The 23,947-nt window shown below is 33.5% G+C and overlaps 2 protein-coding genes across 2 annotated transcripts in view; one reads left to right on the forward strand and one right to left on the reverse strand.

The window, feature by feature from the left end:
* Positions 1-1,629: 1,629 nt before the first annotated feature.
* LOC117124606 (ADP-ribose pyrophosphatase, mitochondrial-like) lies at positions 1,630-13,978 on the reverse strand. Its single transcript, XM_033270901.1, has 7 exons — positions 13,823-13,978; positions 10,123-10,374; positions 7,597-7,695; positions 7,085-7,114; positions 5,211-5,319; positions 4,642-4,785; positions 1,630-4,536 (listed from the first exon to the last, which is right to left on the reverse strand). The coding sequence occupies exons 1-7, from the start codon at positions 13,855-13,857 to the stop codon at positions 4,306-4,308; spliced, it is 900 nt and encodes a 299-aa protein (XP_033126792.1). The 5' UTR covers positions 13,858-13,978; the 3' UTR covers positions 1,630-4,305.
* Positions 13,979-14,018: 40 nt separating this feature from the next.
* The window catches only part of LOC117124533 (phosphatidylinositol 4-kinase alpha-like), a gene marked incomplete at its 3' end in the record, with an annotated part of 43,267 nt that continues 33,338 nt past the window's right edge, over positions 14,019-23,947 (forward strand). Inside the window, 4 exon segments of the mRNA XM_033270788.1 lie at positions 14,019-14,151; positions 17,128-17,253; positions 18,256-18,349; positions 21,029-21,114. Of these exon segments, the coding sequence (XP_033126679.1) occupies positions 14,062-14,151; positions 17,128-17,253; positions 18,256-18,349; positions 21,029-21,114 (396 nt within the window). The 5' untranslated portion in view covers positions 14,019-14,061.

Here is a 23,947-nt window from a genome sequence, read left to right on the forward strand (position 1 = left end):
GATCTTTTCTATCATTCTGAAGTATTACTGTAAATTGTATAAATGGTTGAATACAAAAAAAAAAAAAACGATGTAAAAATTCAACATCAAAAAAGTATATACATAATTTTTTTCTATTAAGACAAAAATAGAATTGAGTGGTGCAATATTAAATACAGCATTGTGGTATGCATAACCTTTTACAATATATAGTAATTAAAAATACAATTACTGTAATACTACCTGGAAATAAGTCGCATATTTCAGTGCAATATGTAATATGTTAAATAGAACACTCTTCAATCAGTTATCCATATTTACTTTTACAACAATTTAGAGTCAAGATTACTTAACCACCCTGACCATACCAACTCAAAACAACATATTTCTATAAAAAAAAAAAAAAAAAAAACACTATGGAAACTGACTGAAAAAATGCAATAATAAAATTCCTAAGGAAAAAAGAAAGTAAAATCGGCTGTTTGGTCTCATTGATTTGAATCAACTACAAATGGCACGATGCTGCAGCTTTTAAGTATTAATAATAGTAAAATATTTGATTTACCCAAAAATAACACCTACAAGAAAATAAGTTTGTCAAAAATTGACATAAGCAGAGTAGCCATCCAGGAACAATAATCAACATATTAAGAATTAGGATTGATTAAAGCAGAGTTTCCATAAAATCGGTAAAGTGTTTTCACTGAAATTGCATAGCTGTCCCTGACACAATCAGGGAGCCTCCCCAATTCTACTGACCAATCAGCACCATAGACAGCTGTCTGTAATAGTGTGTAGCAATTTTATGGAAACCCAGTCTAAGACAAAACAGAGATGTACATTTATAAAGCCTTTGAACCTCAGTAGTATAGCATAACAGAATTATATAGTTCAGTGAATTTCGGAAGAGCAAATCATGTTAAATACGTATATATCTAATTAAAACTACAAGCAATATGGAGCCCATCTTTTGAGATAGATAATTTAAAAAAAAAAACCATTATGAACTAAGTAGGAACCTTCAAAGGTGTTTTATCATGTATATCAGGTACTGTAATAAAGTTCCCATAAAATATCTTGCTATCATAAGCATGGCAACACCTATGAACAAATACAAATGAAAGTATTCTGCTGGTAAGTTTTTATTAACAATTGTTAATCAAGGTTAGAATGCAGTGACAGATCCAGAAATTCAAAATAGAAGGGGTCCAAGGAGGGACTGTTACTGATGAGGGTCCATCATCATTGGGGCTGAGGTACAAATGTTTGTGGCTGTAACACATGTAGATGGCTGGAAATGCACTTTTAAACTTGAGTTTAAAAGTGGTTATTTTCTATTCTTTGACTAAATCGTAAAATTTGGCAAGTTGGATCTTTAAAAAATTACGACTGTATGCCCCTTACAAGGCTGTTAAAACTCACACTATTCACTAAACTGCAATTAGAGCAAAATAAAGGGGGTGGTGCTCAGTGGGACCTGTAGCACAAGGGGTGTTCCAAAGCACACCATTCATACACTGCGGTGTTATTTGATTGTGTTTCATGTTAGTGTTTATGTTTGCGAGTAGAAAGAATTAGCTTGTTTATCTTTGTTGGGCCTCCTCCCAACAGACCTCTCTAATTTACAAACAAACCATGATTGTAACCGACTTTTATACTGATATTCAATTTAATTTACATAGGTTTTATCTGCGCATAAAATAAGGCAAATAATTCTGAGAAAGTGTTAGCACTTGTATTATTACTTATACACATTTATAATGCTATACAAATACATACTATTCTTAATACCACAACAAATGCCAATATTTTTGACAAAACCTGCAAAATAAATATCTATTGCATCATATTTCTGACAGCTACTGCTGAAAATTTGGTTGAAATAAATGGTTATGTAAAAGAGTTTGGCATTTGTTTTAAACAACTGTAGTCATATTTTATATACAGTATTACTGAAAAATATTTCCACATACTTCCAACAAATTTCCAACATTCATCCCATATATTTTATAAACATATTTGAAATGTTAGTGGTAAAATGATTGGTACATAATTTCAAATTCACAAAAAACACTACAATCAATTACTGTATTATATCATTTTTTTTTTCATTTTCTGGTAATGGATATATTTCATAAAGTACATAAAATGCTGGTTAATAAGGGATAGTTCCAAAATGTTTTTGCCAAGGGGCGTGAAGCCATATGCCACTGAATGGCCTTGGAAAATTGAAACACTTGCACATAGAGACAAGGTACTAGAGTATTCACATGCATTCAAATTGTTGGTGCCGCATGTTCATGTGACAGTTCTTAAATGTTCAGTATATAAGAGAGTAGGCACACTACATACAGCCACTCACAGTATGAAGACCAGAGGATGTTTTTGTATTTTTAACGAAGATCAGGATTACAGTAGCCTTGTTTACATGGCAGGAGATCATCGTGATGATCAGGTTTATCCGATGATATAGGTGCAAAGCGGCTGTGTAAATGAATCAGTAACCGCGATGATCTAAAGAGTTACCTCTACATCTCAGCAGTGTTAACAGAGAACATCGGCATAATCTTTATGCAAATTAACTGCTGTTTGACCTCTCATCACAGAATTCACTGTTGATAAACAGTGTGAATACGATTTATTATTTGCAGAACAGCAGTTAAAACTTACGTTTTTATCAATTACATACATTTTAAAACTTTTTTGACAAATGGATTCAAACAAGCAGCAATGCGCACATTTTTTTCAGGTCAGTTCTAATCACGTGACTTCATGGTACAACCAATGATTTTTTTTCTATACTAGAGATGATTAGTGTTACTTATCTGACAGCAAATGGCCGTGTAAACATGGCTAGTGGCAATTGGTTTTTAACGTCTTATACATTGGTATGATGTAGTTTAGGAACTGGATGAGATTATATTTTTGCAATATATAAGTACTGTGTCCTACATGTAGAATTGGTCTTAGATTTTCTTTCCTCAACGGTACCATACATACCACAATTATTTATGTGTTACTTAATGAAACTTGCATTTGCATTAGGTCAACTGCAAGGTTTACAGTCCTTTTTTCAGCCTTTACAGGCATCTTGAGATTCATATTTTAAAAATTTGCTCTGAACCCCTGTCGGTATCTTGGACATCTCATGGAGAAACCTGGGCCACCAGAGACTTCTGGCACCACCGCTGATTCATGTTAATTTAATGTAGTATACTTATGGTGTAATTAATATTATCTATGCACGTCAGATATTTTCAAATATATATATATATAGTTTTAAAAAAAATAAAAGTAATAATCGTAAGGCCAAAGAAGGTAAGTAATAATTATTCAAGTCCCATCAACCAAAATATTGAAAATTAAAAGATTTTTTCCCCTCTTAATGATAAACCTAAAAAAAACCCCCCAAACCTTTAAGCTATTATATAACATTGGTAGATTACCCTTGAATTATTTGTAGCCTTGTGTTTACCATTTTACAGGCAAAATGCATTGGGTGTGTGTCGGTTGGTCATTAACAGACAAAAATAATTCCCGATTAACTGATAATGATTTCAAATTATTGTTACTGTGCATTGGCTACAAAAACATTTGTTAAGGCTATTGATGATAACCATGATGACTGTAAAACAATATAAATTTCTAATAATAATAACAATTTAATGGGAATAAATACAATACAAAATTGTAATGGATTAATTAAAAAGAAGATAGTACAATATATATAAAATAGTCACCAATATCTTATCTAAAGCTAAGCGCTAATAACCATGGTATGCAAATTAAGTAGTGGTCTACTGCCCTCCACACAACTAACATTTCAAGATGCTTATTTGTTATTTAGAGTTACCCTTTGGAAACTTTAAAAACAGAGAAAACGCTGAGTATTCTCATAATCTATAGTAAACAGTCCCAAATTTTTTTTTATATGAGTCTTAAATGGGATGCATTCAATTTGAATGGATATTCAGTGACTGCTATTTCAAGGAAACTCTGTATCAAACCAAGGAGGTACCATATATATTAAATGGCATATAAAAGAACAATATCCCTATATAATGCTGTCGTCAGGGGTCCCGAGTTGGAAGAAGTGATTCCCGGGAAGTCTGGTTATAAGCTTTCTTAAAACATCCAATTTCATATTGCTACACATAGTGATACCCATCAGCGCTGACTTCCGTGAGACAACTGACAATAAAGTGAGAACATGCAAATGTTATAAATTTGTGGGAGATGGGTTATTTTGCAAGAGAATCTTTGTTGCTTGCTTGCCAGAGACTTCCACAAGACTTGGGACCCCTGCGCTGTTTGTAATTGCCTTAATTACCAATGTGCTTCCAGACGTGTTGCCACCTTTTCGATGAAGGATATGTGACTGGCATAGAGGTTGAGATCCGCGCCTATGTCTGTCCAGTGGACATCAGCTGCGTCGTCACCAGCATATAATTTAAACTTTCCAACACTATTTCCTGTGTCATCGTGGAAGTTGACAGCTACGGTTTCCATCCAGGAATTGTCGGTGTTCCTTGGATCATCAACATAACCTCTATAAACCTGGAACAAGAAACAGTGTTTTTTTTAAACAAAATTAAAACAGCAAGATTCATTTAACTTAATTTTAAAATTATCATACTTAATGAAAGTAGAAAAATACTGTACCTCAATTCCATGTCTAAATAATTTGGCGACCTCCTTTTCTATAGCCTTCTTTTCTTTGCCCGTTGCCTCAAGTGAGTTCATTGCTTCTTCCCCAAATTCTCGTTTTAATGTAGCAGAGATTGTGTCCCCAGCATCTACCATACCCTGTGTATTAATAATAATTTTGGGGGATTTAAACAGTTCACCAATGAAAGCAACAGACAGCAGTAGATATTGATTGGTAAATAGAAATCTGAATTGTATCTAATAATCATAGCAATGAAAATACAAAAACAGAAGCTATATCGTAACACAATGATTAAATAGTAGAGTATACTACCATACCATAGAGTAACCCGTAAAAACAAAATATGGCACTATTCAGAATTATTTACTTAATTTAGAAGTAAACTGTTGTTGGTGATGATAATAGTGATGTTGATGATATTGATGATGATGGCGATGATGAAGATGTTGGTGATGATTTAATATGACAAGGAGGGAGATGGCAATGGTGATTATGACGATGTTGATGAAGTTGATTAATTTGGATGCTGATAATAATTTAGTTGATGGTGATTAAAACTCACCCCTGGGATAGCCCAAAGTCCGGAATCTTTTCTCTTAATTGCTACAAACTGTAAAATATCTTTGCCATCTGAGTGTTTAACTTTCTCATTATTGGCTGTTCTCTTCCACCTGTGAAACACAAAACAACATGAATTGATATCATTTGAAATATATTTCACACTCAATATACAAGACAGGCAGATAAGGATCAGCCTATGTTTATTATACAACTGATTAGCAAGATAAAAGGTCACACTGTGTTACTAATCTGTAGGAGGATTTCCTGTTGCCAGACTGCAGGTGGAACATGCAATAATCTGTATCAACACCATAATTAATACTATACCTCTTATTCCATTCACTTGAGAAAAACATATTTTCCACAATCTGATTGCCATCTAAGCTATAAAGCCAAGCTGGTATTATTCCCTCAGTTTTTCCCATTAAGAAATGTTGTTTTTCTTTTCTCAATGTATTACGTAATATGCAATGAATAATATAGATAAACCACATGATAGATACTGAGTGTAGTAAAGGTGTTTCTCCATACTAAAGCACTATCACATGATTTATATTTATAAATATCTCTGCAAACATTACATCACCTCCTCAAGTGCAATTTAGAGACTGGTACTTTGTTATCAGTTGAATTGAATTGAATTTTTTCGATGCTCATATATAAAATATAAAATATAGAGGTACAATATAGGAATTTTTTTTTACAATCATCAAAACACAATGAGCATCTGGAACACCCATTAGGCCGGGAATCCAGCCCATTTCCAATGGGGTCCAGTGTTATTGCAAGTATGTGGTTGAGAAAACGGAAAAAGGGAGGGGGGTTTGATCAAGGTGCCCAAGCCGTCTGATAGGGGATCTGAAAATTTAGGCTAATTTATATTATCATATGTATACTGTTTTCTATGGAAAAGTACGGTTATTTAAAGTACAGTAAAGGTTTTCTTTTTTTTTTTTTTAAAGGTTAAAGGTTATTCATATTACATACCACTGTGCCAATATTCATATTCAATTGACCTTTCCGCTAAATCCCACCCTTTGGATATCGTTGCTAAGGTCCCACAAAACAACATTGTAAATGTATGCGTATTCCCAAAGATACTACAAACACAAGATAGAGTTCTCCACAGAAAAAAACTGTTCCACTGAAATGCATAGTGGGAATACAAACAATGGGACGCCCCTTACGGCTGGATCTAAAAAACTTCTGCCAAACTCACATAAACAGTAACGGTGAATACATAACCACCTTTTGTGGAGGTGGAAATCGCTGCCATTATCCATAAGATACAAACAAGTAGGCATAAATAAACCAAAAGAATAAAATGACAGACACATGTTATTAACACTTGTAACACTGCCAGTGGAATGTAATTTCTGAGTTTTTTTCAGACAATAAAATTATCTTGAGAATAGTATGACTGGACTCTGATTAATGATACAGTTTCCATCATTAGTGGAAAGAGAAGGGCGCTGTGTACATCTGGATTTACTTAGCAACAGAAAGGTGCCCTGTACATCTGGACCAAGTATAGATAAACTATTGTAAAAAAAAAGACTAACAGAACAGAACTATTGTAAAAAAAAAAAAAAGAGAAGGGTGCTGCGTACGTCTAGACCAACAGAACAGATGTTTTTTTTTTTCCTATGTGAGTGCTCTATCTTGTGTTTTTAGTATTTTTAGTATTCCTCACAATGTTCTGATTGGTCGGTTGTTTAGTTTGACTGACACTCCGGAAAGAACCATTATTAAACAATAACATTCAATACTTGAACTTCTTACTTTTGTATATATTATAGTAAATTATTAGCTCTCAATTAGTATTATATTGACAATGTTTTCCTCGCCAGGATATGTATTGATTTGACCTTTTACCTTGTTACAATTGGATCGGCAGCATGATTTCTTAGGAATGTCTAAATTCAGTTAAACTAGCAATTCCGTATTATATTTATAAATCTTTATAACATTATACAAAAATTAGATTTTTCTTAAAAATTGAAATTTTGCCAGGAATGGGGCTTTAATATTGTTATAAACATATGATTGGATTAACATAAACGCATACAGTGCTTTAGGCAGGCAGACAAAATAAATGATAGATGACCACCTGATGTGTTGGGCCCACGTCATCTCTACTCACGCCACTGCTCAAAATAAATTTTAATGTATTGTGACAAATTTTTAATATATAAATGATAAAAACTGTTTATAAAATAACTAACATAAAATAATAATATTAAATAAAATGATATGAATGAAATATTAAAAAGATGACTCTTCATCGTATTTACTGAATAATCCTAATTTCAGCCTGGAACACAGGCTAGACGATGAACATGTAGGATATACAGTAGGTACAATAGCAAAGGTAGCTATATACTTACAATGGAAGACTGTCCTGTAATTTATATTTCCCCATATGACTTCTGCGGTTGACCTTCCCGTCAATTTCATTGAATTTTAATTTATTCTTACTATTTTTGCTGTAGGAGATACGATATAAAAAAAGTCATGCATTGTAATGTAGTGTATGAGGAAATAAAATTTATCATAATCAGTAACATATACAAGGAAGAAATGAAATGTGAACTGTCTGTTGAAACAAGAACCTAAAGGTAATTATATTTGTTTTCTACGTAAATAAGTTATGTGACCCAGACATTTCCTGGTTCAGCCACACAGACATTCCAAAACCAAGGAATTCTGTTACCAAGGACCTGCAGGCCCCAAAATGTTTTGGTTGTAGGGTTCAGGTTTTGAGGAGCCCTGGCTATCCAGGGATGTGGACACCTCATGTAGATTATAGGGATTATGTTATCATATTAAGATTTTCATACAGTAGGTTCTGTAAATTGTAGTAGCACTGTAATTTTCATCCTTTCATTTATGAAAACTTATTCTAACTAAAACTGTGTGGTGGAGAGTGGCTTTTTGTTTCTGTTAGTCCTTGATTTTATTTTTATTACCTTGATTTTATTTTTATTATTATAGTAGTTTTTGGTTTCGGCCTAAAGGTCTAAACGCCATGTTAGGTTAAACAAGTCACTGGCTCTCACCAGTCTTTCTCTATGTTCCCAGCCAGAATGGTTAATACTGTAATAATAATAAGTGCTTTCATACGTACCTGGTATACAAACACAAGATACGTAAATATAAACAAAATATTGTTGTGATTATTTACATAATACATGCATGCAGATATTGGCAAGTTATAAAAACATCTGATTATTTTGATACTCGTAGCTACCTTTTTATTGACCAGTGGACTTGTTTAGATAGTATAGTATCTACAATAATGTACAGTGCATAACAGGCAAATTTTTAAGGGCAAAATAAAAAGGTTCTTACATTGTTTAGGGGCAGAATACTGAAGTACTTACTTAAATGCAAACCATAAATACACTCACACAAAGTAGTGATAAGCAATAACAAAAATAGGCTCCCCAGCGGGAGCGTGTGTCTACTGCCAATGCATCGGACCACACACAACCGAGTTTACGGGTAGTAGTGAAATCACGTCATATCACACATCACGAATGTGACATACTAATGTCAACTTTACACTTCCGGATTCTTACTTCACACTGTTGTGAATGTCAACTCACACTCACAATGTCAACTTTACGCTTCCGGATTGACCAGGATAGCAAAGTGTCTGCTGCCTGAGGGCAGTAGACACAAAAAAACAAAAAAAAATTAAACCAGTGTTTATACAATATTTACAATATTCTTGCCAAATAAATACAGTCCCTCCCTCATCGAAAAAACAAAAAAATAAACTGCTCGCCCTCATCACTTTTTTTGTTGTTGTAATAATTCATTGATTTGTTCTTTGTGCCCTAAATCCCTGCAAAGACTATCATATTTGACAAAAGATGCCTAAATATGGTCATGATGACATCACATCATGACTATATATAGGCACATCATGACTATATATGGGCACATCATGACTATATATGGGCATGAAAAAGATTTTATTCAAAGAAAATTAGATAGTCTGGACAGAGCATTAAGTGCAGTTGTTTTAGTCACAGGATTTAAGCCCTGAACCATGATCATATAGTGGAAACGTTAAACACTAGGCTCTAGTGTTTGAGAAAACTTTATTCATTTGGGGTAAAGCAGGATATTTGTTGAATGTTCTACTCATCAGAGATGTTGTCTATTTGAGGGTATTTATGTTTGGTCTGGGTGGGGAATATCTGTAAGACTGGATTGAGAGGGTGCTGGGTTAGGTGGAGAAGTAATTGATACGTGTGTGCCCTCAGGCAGTAGACACAAAAACTACAGGTATCCACATTTTTTTTATTGCAAAACTGGAAAATCCATTAAATAACAAACTGGAAATTCCAGAACAATATTACTCAGAAGTTCAATATAGTAGCCAATAGATGGATAGCTGTGATAATAACTGGGTTATTTAGATGTACCCCAAAACCTTGAACGTTGTACAGTAATATATGTACCTGTGGTGGATCAAGAATTTGAAGGGGCCCAGGGAGGGACTTTGACAGATGGAGGGTCTATACTATACCATGGGTGGGGCTGAGTAAGAGATTTTATGATAATGGCACCTTGAACTCTCACAGAAATAGCACTCTCACACATACATTTGAATATAAATTTCAGTTTTTTACCTTTTCCTATAATCATCAGCTGGGTCCCCCTTGAATCCACCACTATGTATACTATGTACATACATTATATAAAAAAAAATCAAAATAAAAGAAAAAAAATACCATACAGAGAATTATTGAATATTAATTGGTAATAATTTTTCATAAAATACAGTTTGTCAAAAATATTCTAATATAAACATCCAACTGAGTCATTAACATGATGATAGTACGGTACATACAGCCCTCCCCAAAACACATACTGTACCGTACATCCTACATACAACGTACCTTATATCAGGATCTGCCCATACTGGTTTTGACAAAACGTGTTCAGTAGTGAATGTAGTTGGATTATAGTCCGGCCACTCAACAGACCAGGGTACCATGTCCTCTGGCACGGGAAACCGCTTAACTTTGCTACCTGTGTACGGGCTTTGCCTTGCCTTGCAATGCAATGGTACACGGAAGGCAGATTGAGTGGTAAGTGACATCTTATCGCAGATTAAGAACTGAGAGAATATATTACCCAAAAATAACAACCTGGAAATAGAAAGCGAAAATGACAAATGAGTTTTGGAAACTTTGGACAGTTAAGTAAAATTGCCATCACTTCCTGTTGAACACAAGTAATGGAACAATACAAGGATCCAGGGGCGGATTTGGAGGGGGGGGCAGGATGGCCCCGGCATCCCCTTTTGGAAAGTTAAAAAAAAAGAAAAAATAAAAGAAAGAAAAAGAAGAATTGATCCCCTAAAACGCCTCAGAGTTTATTTTCGGGCGTCAGAAAACAAAAACTTCTTGGAGGAAGCAATCTTCCCCACTTTTGGCTCCTGAGGATCAGTGCATCAACATGCTTCATTTATCATCTGTAGATAACCGATGATAACTTTCTAAAATAAGATCAGTGACTCAATAGAGTGCATACCTCTGCCATGTGTCTGAATGCCGAACAATATGTAGGCCGTGTATTATGGACAATTCTATTAAATTATATGATGATCCATTCCTTAGTTTTTATTTATCTTGTTGACAGACAAGCAGATGGACAGACAGAAAGGAGTGATTACATAACCTCCTTGGCAGAGTTTAAAAATGCTAGCAAAGCCACAGGTGCAGTGGTGGTGCCAGAGGGGGGCTGGGGGGCTATAGCCCCTCCCCCCCCCCTCAATGCCTACCAAATAATTAATAAAAATTCACCATAATTTATCAAATATCTGTGGCTTCCAGGGAGCTTCGCCCCCTGGATCCCCACTGGGCCCTAGGCGGCCCCCTGGCCCCCACCCAAGTGAGACTCGATTCGCTCCACTAGCCCCCCCGTCGGGGCCTTTAGCCCCTCCGTCGGGCAGGTCCTGGTCCCGCCACTGCACAGGTGTGCAATTGGGCAACATGCAGACCGACAGAAATATTGTTGCTGTTCATGAAAATAAAAATTAAGGACCTTATGTGTGTGGTCCTTCAAATGCCTTGTAGTTAAGGCCCGTCACTGGCCATCTGTATAAAGTATATTAAATCTTCACAGAAATTAAGCTAAATTTCAGTTTAGCCCTCTAATCCATTTCTATGCGCAACCATGATAAAAATTAAAGACAGGCATCACACTTATTATAATACAACAAAATACACTGTACTGAACCTTGAAATTCATTACACAATATCTCACCATGTTATACAGTAGTTCTTAACAATAATAAAATGAACATAGCTACATAAAAGCGTGTAATAGCAGTTTGTATTGACCCATAGTGAAGCCTGTTAAACAAAGCGCCTTACACCCTTTTGTTAAAGTGGAATGACCTGTAACTGTTGACACATATTGTACTGATCGGATCAATGCATAGCAGTTATTATAATTAAATTTACTATACCGTATATATTCTTACCAATATGATTTTGTACTTGATATATTATCAATCATTTGATCATTCTGATATATTTCTAATTTCCTTGCAGGAAAATTGTCAATACATTCACAATTTTCATTAAAAAAAGATGTATTCTGTAATTCCAGAAAAAGATAATATTATTTTTCTATAACCCATGCATATTGACTGAATCATAAAATACTGACATACAAAACTGAAATGGAATTTGAGACACTAGCTAAAAATGCTTAGTCTAGGCCCTAAATGCTATCAAATCCATCGGTGATAAGGTGCATTTGGGCAGATTAATTATTACATTTGGCATCACAAAAATAATAAAAATATCAAATTTCAAAATAAAACTAAGTAGAACGCACGGTATGGCTGATACGTCTATATATCAATGACAACACTTTCTAAATTGGAAACATAGTGAAAATCAAAAAGGAAAATCTATAATTCATAATACATTTAAGCTTGGCTTTTATTGTAGAAGTTTATGGTGATGATAGAAGGTCAACTTGCCTAAAAATTGAATCCAAAATGGCATTGAAACATTAGATAAAATTTGACTTACAGATTGTTAATTAATAGAAAACACTACAATTTGAAATGTAAAATAAGATTGACACTACAAATTATTTGAGTTAGGCAAAGTCGACTTATGCAAGTTTAACTTTATACCAGATGAAACAATACACAATGAAAGATTCTGACTATGGATCATCAGGGAACAGTGTTTCCTGGAATCATGAAGTTATCCATCACCATTTGGGAGGATGCAATTGTTTACCATGGAACAGATCATCTATTGTTAATTAACTGTTTGTTTGAAAGAAGTTCTGCCCATAAAATGTAATGATGTAATAGTTAAAAATATTCATAATATAATTATACTGAGATTTACAAGGACATGGATGTATGTCTAAATCAGAGAGTAGGTACTAGTTAACACAGTTCGAAGATGCTGTGTTATTATAGGCCTATTATTACTACAGTATCGGACAATTTTATTTAAATCTATGGTTAGCAACCATTGAATTTTTATTCCTATGACCCACATGTTTTTGCCATAGTTTCCCACGACCCAAAACCTCTAGTTACCATAGAAATGCTATACGGTCAATTTAATATGAGGCATGTTGTGTTGAAATGGTTAAGTTGTCGCACAGTCCAGTATTGAGTACCGTATGAGCTATAAAATATGGGAGCTCAAAAAATTACCCAAAATCCAAATTTCTTCTTCTTCTTGTGCAACAGTGTAATATTATATTTTGTTTCCTGTATTTGTAGGCCTATGTTTTTCTCAACCTGTTACTAGAGGAGGTTTCTATCTCTATATTGGTTGAGAATTGAATAGGAACATACTTATTAAAGAAAGTAATTACCTAAAGCAACGTAAAGTTATTTTCATGATTAGTTTATTTCCATGGTTTTGATCTGACATTGGTTGCTAGCACATTTGTCAAGTTTTGATTTCATATGGCCCACTTTTAGGATGCGCTAGAGCTACCCTGCTGCTGGCATTAGTCTACCAAGCCTGTGTGGCCTTAGATAAGCGGTTTGCTCGGTTCAAGACTTGTTTATTTTCCCCTGCGACGAGGGATGCTATCGCGCATGTGCTAGCGATCGTCATAAGAATAGCACTGGGAGCTATCCTCACGACTCGTAAAAATAGCCATAGCGTTAAATATAGGTGCCCATGCCAAAATTTGCGTATTCTAGTAACGGCCTTGCCCTTACTAATGCTCTATACAGGGGTACAACAAATGTAGAAATGTTCTTGCAGTGATGTTCTGCTTACAACAACAATTCAACCAAGTTCTGTTGGCCTTGGCAACTACATCTCGTTTGTGGAATCTAAAACTAAGTTTCTTGGCAACAGTAACTCTGAGATCTTTCTGGCAACATCCCTCTATAGCTAGAGAGTAGACCCATCTTTATTTCCTTCTTTTTTCGACTTGCGCTGTATCCTTGGTTCATGTGTTACAGGTTTGGAGGCCTAGGCCTCTCTAATAATGCCAGCCGAGCCAGCCTGTTGATGTTGGTTACCCAACCCAGCTAGGTTACCATTCTATTTTATAAGTACAAACTAAAGAAGAAGCAAACATTCACTATAAACTTACCTCTTCGAAGATGAATTAACAACTCCGTGAATCATAAACAAGTGACTATTGCTTATAACTGTTAAGAAATATAAATTAATCTCAGGGTCATCAATCTTTCTCGGAAAATTTCAGTGTTGTTTTTGATTGTTGGTAAAATTTTTGTGTGTGGATTTACGCCTCCACAGAACTGTACCAACCGGTGTGATTGGGGGCGTGTCATAAATAACCACACACAGCAGATCATCAGTCGGTGCAAAATGTCGGACGGTAGTAATGTTTCGTTCTCAACAACTCTCCAGTATTTGGCACGCTCCCTGGCAAAAATTACACCACCGCCATGGCAAAGGGTAATGCTTATATTGAAGATTATATTATTATTGTATGTTTAAAATTTTATGTCTCTGTAGTGTATGATGAGGTTCTAGGCCTAGCCTACTCCATGCTGCTAGGCCTACTCAGTCAGTCAGCTTACTGTCTGTATTATACAGGTGAGAGAGGAATAGGCTAGCCCCTCTAGACTGTCTCTTCCTAGGTCTAGCCTAGGCCAATAGTAATGACATCTATGCCTCGACCTCTCTGTAGCGATAGAAGTTAGACCTCCCGTGTAGGGCTTCATATGCCTGTCATGAATGAATATAAGGTTAAAAGAATGAGTGTAGTTAAAAGAATTTTTGGAAATGTTACTAATATTTTACATATTGCTCAGACTAAAAAAAGTAACCCATGCACAGGGGACATGACCTCTGTACAAAGTTAATTGCCTAGAAATCTGTTTTCCGCATTTCGGAAAATAAGAGCAGACGTCTGTGCAGATTTTGCCGAAAATGAGGGTTTGACCTAAAATTATCTTAATATTATAACCTATGAGATGAACAAGGCAAAATATATGAAGTGAATGAAATAAATAACCAATGTTTTATGCAATAGTAATGATTCTGCGCACCTACTGTATTTTGTTAGCTATTTTCTGTGCAAATTTGAGCTTGTTTTTGAGGTATCATCTGCACAATTAAAATACTTTACAGTATGGTTTATTGCCAAATAAATAGTGCAGGGGCTAGGAATAGGGGCTGATGATGACATAATTAATTTAGAAATATTGAATCCCGACACGATGGTGTGCATTTCGATATTTGGAGTATGTAGTATACTATCTTATTTGGCTAGAAATATGGTGTAGGAATATAATAAAATAAATGATTAGCAACTATCAGAGCTGGACAAAGGGTGCAACCGGCGGTTAGAGGCGTCACAAATGTCCCAGAGGCATTTTGGGGGAAAAATTAAATAAAACTAAACTGTTGGGGTATAGTGTACAGATACGGTAACATTTCGTGCTGGAGGCACTTTATTTTATAAACAACTTTCTCAAGGTCAGAGGCACAAATATTTTATTATAATTTATTAAAACTGATTTATTTTAAGTTATGATTCATTTGTTAACCCTAACTTTCTTTATCATTACTGAGATAATGTGTGGTAATTTACCTATAAATAAAAATGTGTGTTTTGTATTCGAATTTTCATTTCAAAATGGGACTAGGGCTCGCTTGACCCTACATTTGTGAGTGGAATGTGTGTCAATGTGAGCGAATGCTAGTTTGAGCGGATGCATTTAGTGTAAACTATAACAAGGGTGAATTTATTCAAATCGAATGAGTACAGTATAACACCATTGTTTGTCGCACTCATATTTTAAGAGTGAAATTGTTTGGTTTTTTTTGTTAATGCCAAAATGCATTGTGTAACTAAGGTTTTTAAAATGGTTTCGGTAATTTAAATAATTATTCCATGCTAAACTTTAAATTACTATCTTGCCAAATCATAAAATATTGTTGAATAAATAATAAATAAATAAATCCAACCACCAGATGGCCACTAACAGCACAAACCAATTAATGTGCAAAAAGAAAAAAAAAATATGTATATATTTTTTTTTTCTAAAATGCCTCCGGGTTAAAGGAACCCTGTAAATGCCTCCGACTGCCGGTCGCACTTTTTCCATCCCTGCCGAAGTATGCCCCCTATGAGCTTGGTAAGTGGAGAACAAAGGTAGAATAATTTTAAACCGTGCACTTACTAATTAATTACTTATTAATTAATTATTATTATTAATTAATTTGCAAATTTCTAGCGCATAGAGACCTATGTATTTTGTGCTTTACAAATCCAAATTATTATTATTATTATTACTATGCAGGTGAACATGCAAATGACAGCGGGCGTCCTACACTGCCTGCGTAGTGCTCTCCTCAATGATCGTAGTTGGCTCTCTTGTTCTATTTATATATACTCTTTGGTTGTATTCAAGGCTTGACTTTTTAATGGCAGCTGTGTATTATGGAATATGTTATTGTTACTTAGATTAGCCAATCAACAAATTAATGTAATCAGTAAATTATGTTAAAATAACATCAAATTGTATATTTTAAATATTTGAAATAGCCATATAAGACAAACTCATTAAAAATCAATTTTTACCACCTTGGAATATTTTTCAATGCAAAAGAACCTTCTTTTTCATTCATTTAAAGTTATTAGTCATCTTCCAAACAAGAGGAAACATCATTTCAAAGAGTTTTTTTGTTATTTTTTTTTCATAATTCTCTTAATATTCTTGCCTACCCCTTTGAAAATCTGGGGTAAGATTTTTTAAATATATTTTTCCTCCAATGAAGTTTCATTATGGGGCTTAGGGGTGGAACTGTTGCGGTCTTGGGGAGAAGTCCTATAACTTGATATTAAACCCAGGAACGAGGGATTGGAAGGCAAGCATCTTAACCACTTTACATCTCCACTCATTTTGACTCTTGGCTGCTGCTGAAGGATGATGATCATCATCATGGCAAAATTTACACATTACAATTATAGTAGGATACATCAGAATTACCATGGGAATTTTATATTATCACATCTTCATTAATCATTGTTGTTTCAATTCATTTCTGCATTATAAAATTAAAAATCATTTAATAAGACTTGATTTTAAATATATATCTGCTGAGCTTCAGTTTTTCTGCTTTATCTTTACATTCACCTTACCTTTTTTTAATTGAACAAGGTGCTTAGAGACCTTGTTTATTTGCGCCTTAAAAATCGACCTATTATTATTATTAAAAATTATTATTATTATTATTATTCTTCTTCTTCTTCTTCTTCTTCTTCTTCTTCTTCTTCTTCTTCTTCTTCTTCTTCTTCTTCTTCTTCTTCTTATTTGTTGATTAGTTAATTAATGTTAATAAATATTTTAATTAAATTTGTGATAGTTTGTAATATGGATATTTGTATTCGAATTCATGTTTAATCTCCTTATTAACCTAAAGGTAGAGCAGTTAATGAAGATGTGTCCCCAGCCTGTCTCAATGGGAACAAATATTTGCAGATTGGATGTACGGAGACAGGAAGCCGTTATTGCTTTAGGAATATACTTCTTAGAATCGGATTTGCAAGTAGGTTCCATAAATTTACATTCAGAAATTCCTTTCATTAGTTACAGTAGCTGTGGTGGGAGGTTTGTAGTTGCAAATGTATGCTATACTACAGTACATGATTGGTTGCAATAATGTTGTAATTATATGAGAATATTGTGTAAATTGCATATATAAGGAATCAATGAAAAATTATTTTCAACAAGACAATGAGATAAAGTTGAAATTTTTATTTTTTTATTTTTTTTTTTTATTCATTCATTCATAATTTGACAACACAATACAAAAGCAGCAAAACAGCAATATAAATATATATACAAATATATAAACATACACAAATATACATAAATACACACAAACGTACATAAATACATACACATACATATATATATATATATAAATACACATATATACATACATATACACACACACACATATATATATACAAACATACACACATATACATACACACACAAATACAAACTCACACAAAAATAAGGTTGAAATTTAATAAAAATGACAGTATCATGTATTTGCATATTTAACCATAATTTATGAATTTTTCACAAGTGGATTAAAAAAAATATAATGAATAATACTGACGATAGACACGCATTTTAAAACTAAACAAATTGAAATAATATTCATACTGTAAGTAATAATAATACCAACATGTATAATAATATGATTGTAAAGCAATAATCAATTTGTTTATGGTTTAATGTTTATAAGGATTATGAATAGTTAATAGTAGGCCAATATTGTCGATATTATTACTGTAAAGAGCTTAGTTTCCATACAATCGCTACACGCTATCGCCAATAGCTTTCAGTTAGTCGTATCTCGGAGCCATCACAATTGCATCAGGGACTGCTACGTTAGTGCAATGATTGCAGTAAAAAACCTGTAGCGATATTGTAGCGATTTTAAGGCAATCAGGCTTTACAACTGTGAGTAATGAAAAATTGGTGATTACACTAAATCAGTTACCTAAATGAATATCTCATACTTCTTTGTTTTCAGTTTAAAGATAAGATTTTGCCATATTTGCTTAGTCTGTTGGCTGGACTACCAAATGCATTATGGGTAGAACAAACAGTACATACAACGAATGACAGTAAGTGAAAGCTATTGTAAATTTATACACTTCATATAGTTAAATTATGTCAATTCTAAAATACGTATTCTGAGTTATGATGTCTTGATTACCAAGTTTAGAAAAAATTTGAAATATGGATCATGTTAATTAATATGTTAATTGTAAAGTTTTATGTTGTCCTTTGTAAGCCAGTTGACATGTCGACAAGGACGCAAAGCCCTGCCCACAAAGTCACGAAAACCTTAGACAATATGGCGGCTAAACTTACCGAGTTACCAAGCAGTTTCGGCGAACATTTTCTTTGCTATCAGTCTTCTTTAAGAAAGAGAATTCAGGGTAGGCGGTATGCAAATGAATCATATATTCATAGTGTTAACCTGTTTCATGAAATAAACGGGGAAATTGTTGTAAAAGCATCTGTATTTCGCCCAGAGGAAGCGGGAAAAGCCGCATTCAGTCAACCTCGCTGTCAGCAAAGGCCAATTTACTGATGTGCACTGGTAATGTACGCGATTACACGTTTTAATCCATCGTTTGCACTTTTCAATGTTGCGTTTCAGCTTCGGGAACGGGATAAACTTAATTCCTCCTTTTAATCTTTCTGGATAACGATCGTCTGAATTTCAAAGTCTCCATTGACACCGTTTTACCATATTTTTATAATATATTGGTATAATAGGCATAAAGGAATATTTTATGGCATATCCCTATCTATAACCAAGCATAGACATCTAGGCCCTAGGCCTAGCTCACGTATGTTTCGCATTGACAAACAGCTGGGCGTGTCTAAAGAAATTAAAATGTCCGAGGAAAAGTTTTTGATCACATGACTAAATAACGCTCGCTGATTAGTCGGTTTATCTGTCAATCAAATCTCGTTGAGATGTTAATTGGCTGGTCTCCTTGCTGTGAATGTGATGAGAGTATGATGTCATAAAGTATAAGCTTGCCATGAGGTATGAAAAGGTTCTTTCCCTTTTGTCACAAGATGTTTTTAAGTGTTTTTAAGATTCAAGATTCCTCATTGTTTCCTCTCAGAAAATCAGTTGGTACATGATCATCACATCGCAAAACAAAGTGCAAGATTAATACAAAACAACAAACAACAATATAATTAGGTCCTAATACATACTTGATATTTTGCATGTATTAATTAAACATAAAGATATTTCAAATTTATTTATTATATAATATAATAGTTATTACTTATCTTTCTGAGCAGCCATTGATGGGTTTATGCCATTGTGGCAGCATCAGTATACAGAAAACTGTACAGAACTTTTATTGGTCTTGTAAAAGCAAAAGTACTGTATAGTACAAGAAATTACATAATTGTAGGCAAACCATATGAAAAAACCACAACAGAATACATACAAATAAATTTAATAATTCAATTATTAAACTAATAATAAAATAATAAAATAAAATAAAATAAATAAATTAATAAATAATATAAAAATAATAGTGTGTCTGTGAGATTTCTTTTTCCTGGTCCATCTGCAATGCTCTGTTTAGAAGAAGTGTTGCTGGTGACTAAAGTTTAAGATGTTCCAGTTCATAAGGTTTGAGAGCAATAAAAAAATGTTGGGATTTGTCTGATTTTTTTCCCTTCAAAGCCTTTTTCTTTTTGTAGTTATTTTTCTATTTTATTAGAAATAATAATAAACAATTGAACAATGTACGAAAGGGAATACAGACATAAGTCATCGAAAACATAAATTCAACAACACACACATTCTACTTCTAATTCTTAAAAATATATTTTATATTCATTTAAAATCCTACAAAAATGAACATGCTAGAATTTATATTATTCTTATGTTGATGAAAATGTGTCCATGTATTGCTATTAAATTGTAATAAACAGTAATTTATGTTTGACATTTGGTAATGTTTGCTACACAGTGAATTAATGTCAGTAAATGCACGTATTTGTAATGTTAACTATTCGGTTTATGAGTTTCCTATCAGTCACAGTATTTTTTTTCGTGCTTGTTAGTTATATATTTTAACAGATATCTTTTCCAGCTGTCGTCTATTTCAATTATAGTAATCTTTGTGCAGCTCTCCACAATTATCATTATCAGAAATTGTACTGTTGTCAGTCTGAGGCAGTAATTACTTTTTGAACATCACTTAATGGGCTTCCTGAATGGATTTGTTGAGTTCAGATCATTCAATATTCAATTTCACCTGTAAAAAGCATAATCAGTATTTTGGATACTGGTTTCTATCAATTTAATTGTGATATTTTTTTTTATTGCTATCTCTATTTGTGAGATAATAATTGTATCAATTATTTTTACTTTCATCATTATTATTAAACGCATTATTAACATGATAAACATTTTTTACTGTGTTGTTTAATTCATATAGAAGGGGAAATTAAAAATATTGGTTTAATTATTAATTTATGATTATTAATATATTACTATTAATACTCTCATGAAATTATGATTCAATTAGTAGGAATATTTATTAGAAAATGAAATGAAAAATTTCTGTCAAATAATGTACACAATATAAACATCATGAGAAGTAATAATGCCAACTAGATAATACTGGTTTTTATTATCCTAGTGAAAAAATAGCTGTATCCAACCCCAACCTTGTGCAATTGCAATAATTATTTTATCTTGCTGTTTGTATTTATTAAACACTACATTACATTAGCTTATTAATTCTGACTTTTTGCAGGACTGCCTATGAGTGAGCAGTTTAGTTTTTGTTTAATGACATTACTCTCTGATGTTGCTTGGAAGGACCCCTCACTCAAAGATCAGGTAATGGAATTATAACTTCTCTCTTTAACACTCTGACCGCCAGGGGTTTGAAAAAATAGTATCAGCCACCGCCAGACTTTTTAGCAAATTTTAACACTTTTCCAAATCTCGTTGGGAGTGCGTTATGTGATCAGATTGACATGTAGTGAATACTACAAGAACTACAAACATCTTAGCTTTACAGTGGTAACAAACACTTTGTTCTAATCACAATCTGTGACCCGTAACAGTAAAATGAAAATGACTCATTTTTGGAGATTTACGCAAATTTCGCACAACGAAGCTGAGATAATCGCGATTTTGTGAAAGTAATTCAATACCGCTCTACGCTAATGTCATCAAACAAATATTGAAATACTTACAGTCCAGACTGAATATAGTGTTCAAATTGTTAGTACATGTTGGTAATTACTCCATCTATCGGATTTCGTCGAAAAACCTGAAACACGGAGATCTCCGTGTTTGGCGGTCAAGCGTTGCATTACCAAACACGGAGATCTCGTGTTTGGCGGTCAAGCATTGCATTACCAAACACGGAGATCTCTGTGTTTGGTGGGCAGAGTGTTAATCAATAAATTTTATATCTTTAAGCCCCAGTGACAAATATTTTCTAACAGGCATTATTATTATTATTATTATTATTATTATTATTATTATAATGATGATGATGATGAATTTATGTCAAATTTGTGTTGAGCCTTTTGTAACGAATTTGAAATGCTTAAGACAATGCTCATTGCATAATAGTTGATACCAGCAAAGAGTATAAATAGAACAAGAGAGCCAACAACATTCATTGAGAGCGTAAAAAAACGATACGCCCATGTACGCAGCTACTGTAGTGTAGGACGCCAACTAACGCTTGTATGTGTTTTATTACCCAGTACTCCACCGCGCACGGTCGGTTTGTCTGTTTATCTGTTCTCCACAAGATACTGTACTTTTGTTTTCTGCTTACTGAGTTTATAGCGGGCGTACTTCTACCGCGCTGCGCAGCGCTGCACTGGGTAATAAAAAGAATATACAACCGTTAGTGGGCGTCCTACACAGGCGTGACCTTTTTACGAATGGGACTTTGCTCTCTTGTTCTATTTATACTCTTTGATACCAGTTTATTGATATAAAAATATGTGAAGTCTTGTAATCATTAACATCTATAATTAGTTTCTTTGCTTTGACCAAGTTTGAAGATCAAAGCAAGAAAATTGACCATTGTAGAAAAACCCTGTGCCAAAACATGTGAAAATGGGTAGAAGAAGATAAAGGATGTACGATACTAAAAAATAGCTGTACCAGGAAAAGGCAAACATTGTATTTTTGATGTACTGTTCCATGATTTTTTTGCGGTTTGGGAAAGTTATTCTTCCTTCCTGCTATCGTGTAGTACATTACATCAGGAAGATATACAGTACTTAACCATGGTAATACTATTACACAGGAAGTAGAATTTAAGTCTTTGATTCCAAGGAATGATCTGTTTTACACTTTCTTGAACTTAAAGATTATTTTTTTCCATGCTGTGCTCCCTCGAATTAAGATACTGTAGGGACACCATTCGATCTACAGTCAGTAAGTTGACATATTTAAGAAATATTTCCCTTCAGAACAAAACAAAAAAAAGTTACATGGCTCTAAGTTTGGATAACTGTCTGTGTTTTGGCCATTTATTTATTTGTTTTTAAAATATTACACTGTACTTTGGATGGAATCTCATAGGAGTTCTCTGGAACAGCAGGCTGGTGACTTTTGGTTTCTCTTAGTCTAGTCATGAACAGATGCCGTGGATCAAATCTATGGCAGGGGGAAATATTCTACATTGACTAAAATGTTAGGGTTAATCATACAAACAACTATAACACCCCTATCCCATTTAAGCAATCCATGTAATTAAATGAATGCTTATAATCTATTTTATATATTTATTATTTTATATATTTATTTCCACCAATAGCGAAGAATTTTGATAATTAATTTGTTGTCATTTCCTAGATTCTAACATAAATGATAATAATGATAATTCCGGATTTATATAGCACCTCACATTGTCACAAGCTCGAGGCGCTTAACAACAACATAAGAAGAGAAGAAAGTAAAGCAAAAACTAAATTAACGAACTATAATATATAAAACAAGAGTAGTATGTACAATTATTAGCTCGTATGCATCATATATCATTTCTTTAATCAATTTAAAGTGACTATGAAGCCAGTGGCAGCTATTTTATAAATTGTATCAGTTTAAATGAATATAGTTTTATCATCCCTTGAATAGTATTTGAATTGAAAGGATCTCTAAACATCTGCAATAACTTGAATAAACTTTGCCAAATTAATGTTAATATTGTAAGATGCATTTACAATTAAATACCCTAATAGACATTTCTGATGTATGAATGCAGCTTAGTACTACCGTAAGTGCTATTAATGTCTTTTCCTGATTTATGGTTGGTTTCATGTAATTGTAATATTATATATTACCATTACTCTGTTCAAAAGTTATCGCAGCTGGCTGCTCGCTTTCATCATCATCAGACAATATCTATTTCTTGCCATCTCAAGTGTGTTAATTATTAGATTGGCAATAGATACTTTCATGTATTTAAAGCTTATTGAGTAGGCCTAGATATGAATTAACTGCTAAGTGGCTGTTTGCATGCCTTGACCTAAGAGGCTCTTTTATTCTATCCATGAAATATCAGTATATGAAATAGAAAGAGAGTGATGAGGCTGAATTAGAAACAAATTAAAAAATATGTTTTTTTTTCTAGTGTGCAGTATTTACAACATTATGAAAAAATGAAACACGTCTTGATTACTATAGCATGATTGTATTT

Source organism: Anneissia japonica, unplaced genomic scaffold, assembly GCF_011630105.1.
Source record: "Anneissia japonica isolate Jap-2015-1 unplaced genomic scaffold, ASM1163010v1 scaffold287833_len2544123_cov190, whole genome shotgun sequence".
NCBI classification, from domain to species: domain Eukaryota; kingdom Metazoa; phylum Echinodermata; class Crinoidea; order Comatulida; family Comatulidae; genus Anneissia; species Anneissia japonica.